Here is an 844-nt window from a genome sequence, read left to right on the forward strand (position 1 = left end):
GATGTTAAATAGGATTCCCTAATAGATAAATGGCGCTGACGTTGTCACAATAAACTAGAGTGACACGAGATAACGGCTGAGATAACTCGAGGAGCAGGCTGCGAATCCAGCAGATTTTAGCAACAACATTGGCAACAGCTCTATATTCGGCTTCTGCACTGGATCTAGAGACGGTAGTTTGGCGCTTGGAAGACCAGGAGATCAGATTATCAGCGTAGTATATGCAGTAACCGCTAGTAGATCGTCTCGTATCAGGGCAACCTGCCCACTCGGCATCTGTATACGTAGTGAGTGACGGAGAAGAAAAACGACTCAATGTGATACCAAACGAAGACGTGCCTTTAATGTATCGGATAATTCGCTTCAAGGCATTCCAATGAGATTGCATGGGGGAGTGCATGTGCATGCACACCTACTGAACAGCATATGTAATGTCCGGTCGAGTGAAGGTCAGATATTGCAGAGCCCTAGCTAAGCTTCGATATAGAGTGGGGTCATGAAACAGGTCACCGGAAGCACCAAGCTTAGCATTCGTATCAATCGGAGTGGCGACTGGGTTGCATGATTGCATGCCCGCACGAGTAATGATGTATGTGGCATATGGTTGTTGTGAGAGGAACAAACTCGATTTTGTGCGAGTGACCGAAATACCAAGGAAGTAACTAAGGGGACCAAGGTCTTTCATGGCGAATTCACTAGCAAGTTTGGCCAGAAGTTGTTGACGGAGAGCCGTTGACGATGTGACAAGAAGAATGTCATCGACATATAAGAGTAGAAAAGCCGTATTTCGCCCCTGATGAAGAGTGATGAGAGATGCATCACACTTGCTATGGTGAAAACCCAT

General features: G+C 46.3%; 1 protein-coding gene across 1 annotated transcript; it reads right to left on the reverse strand.

The window, feature by feature from the left end:
- Positions 1-412: 412 nt before the first annotated feature.
- Positions 413-844, reverse strand: LOC110900607 (uncharacterized mitochondrial protein AtMg00810-like). Its single transcript, XM_022147492.1, has one exon. The coding sequence runs from the start codon at positions 842-844 to the stop codon at positions 413-415; it is 432 nt and encodes a 143-aa protein (XP_022003184.1).

The sequence above is a fragment of the Helianthus annuus genome, chromosome 13, assembly GCF_002127325.2.
Source record: "Helianthus annuus cultivar XRQ/B chromosome 13, HanXRQr2.0-SUNRISE, whole genome shotgun sequence".
Taxonomy (NCBI): domain Eukaryota; kingdom Viridiplantae; phylum Streptophyta; class Magnoliopsida; order Asterales; family Asteraceae; genus Helianthus; species Helianthus annuus.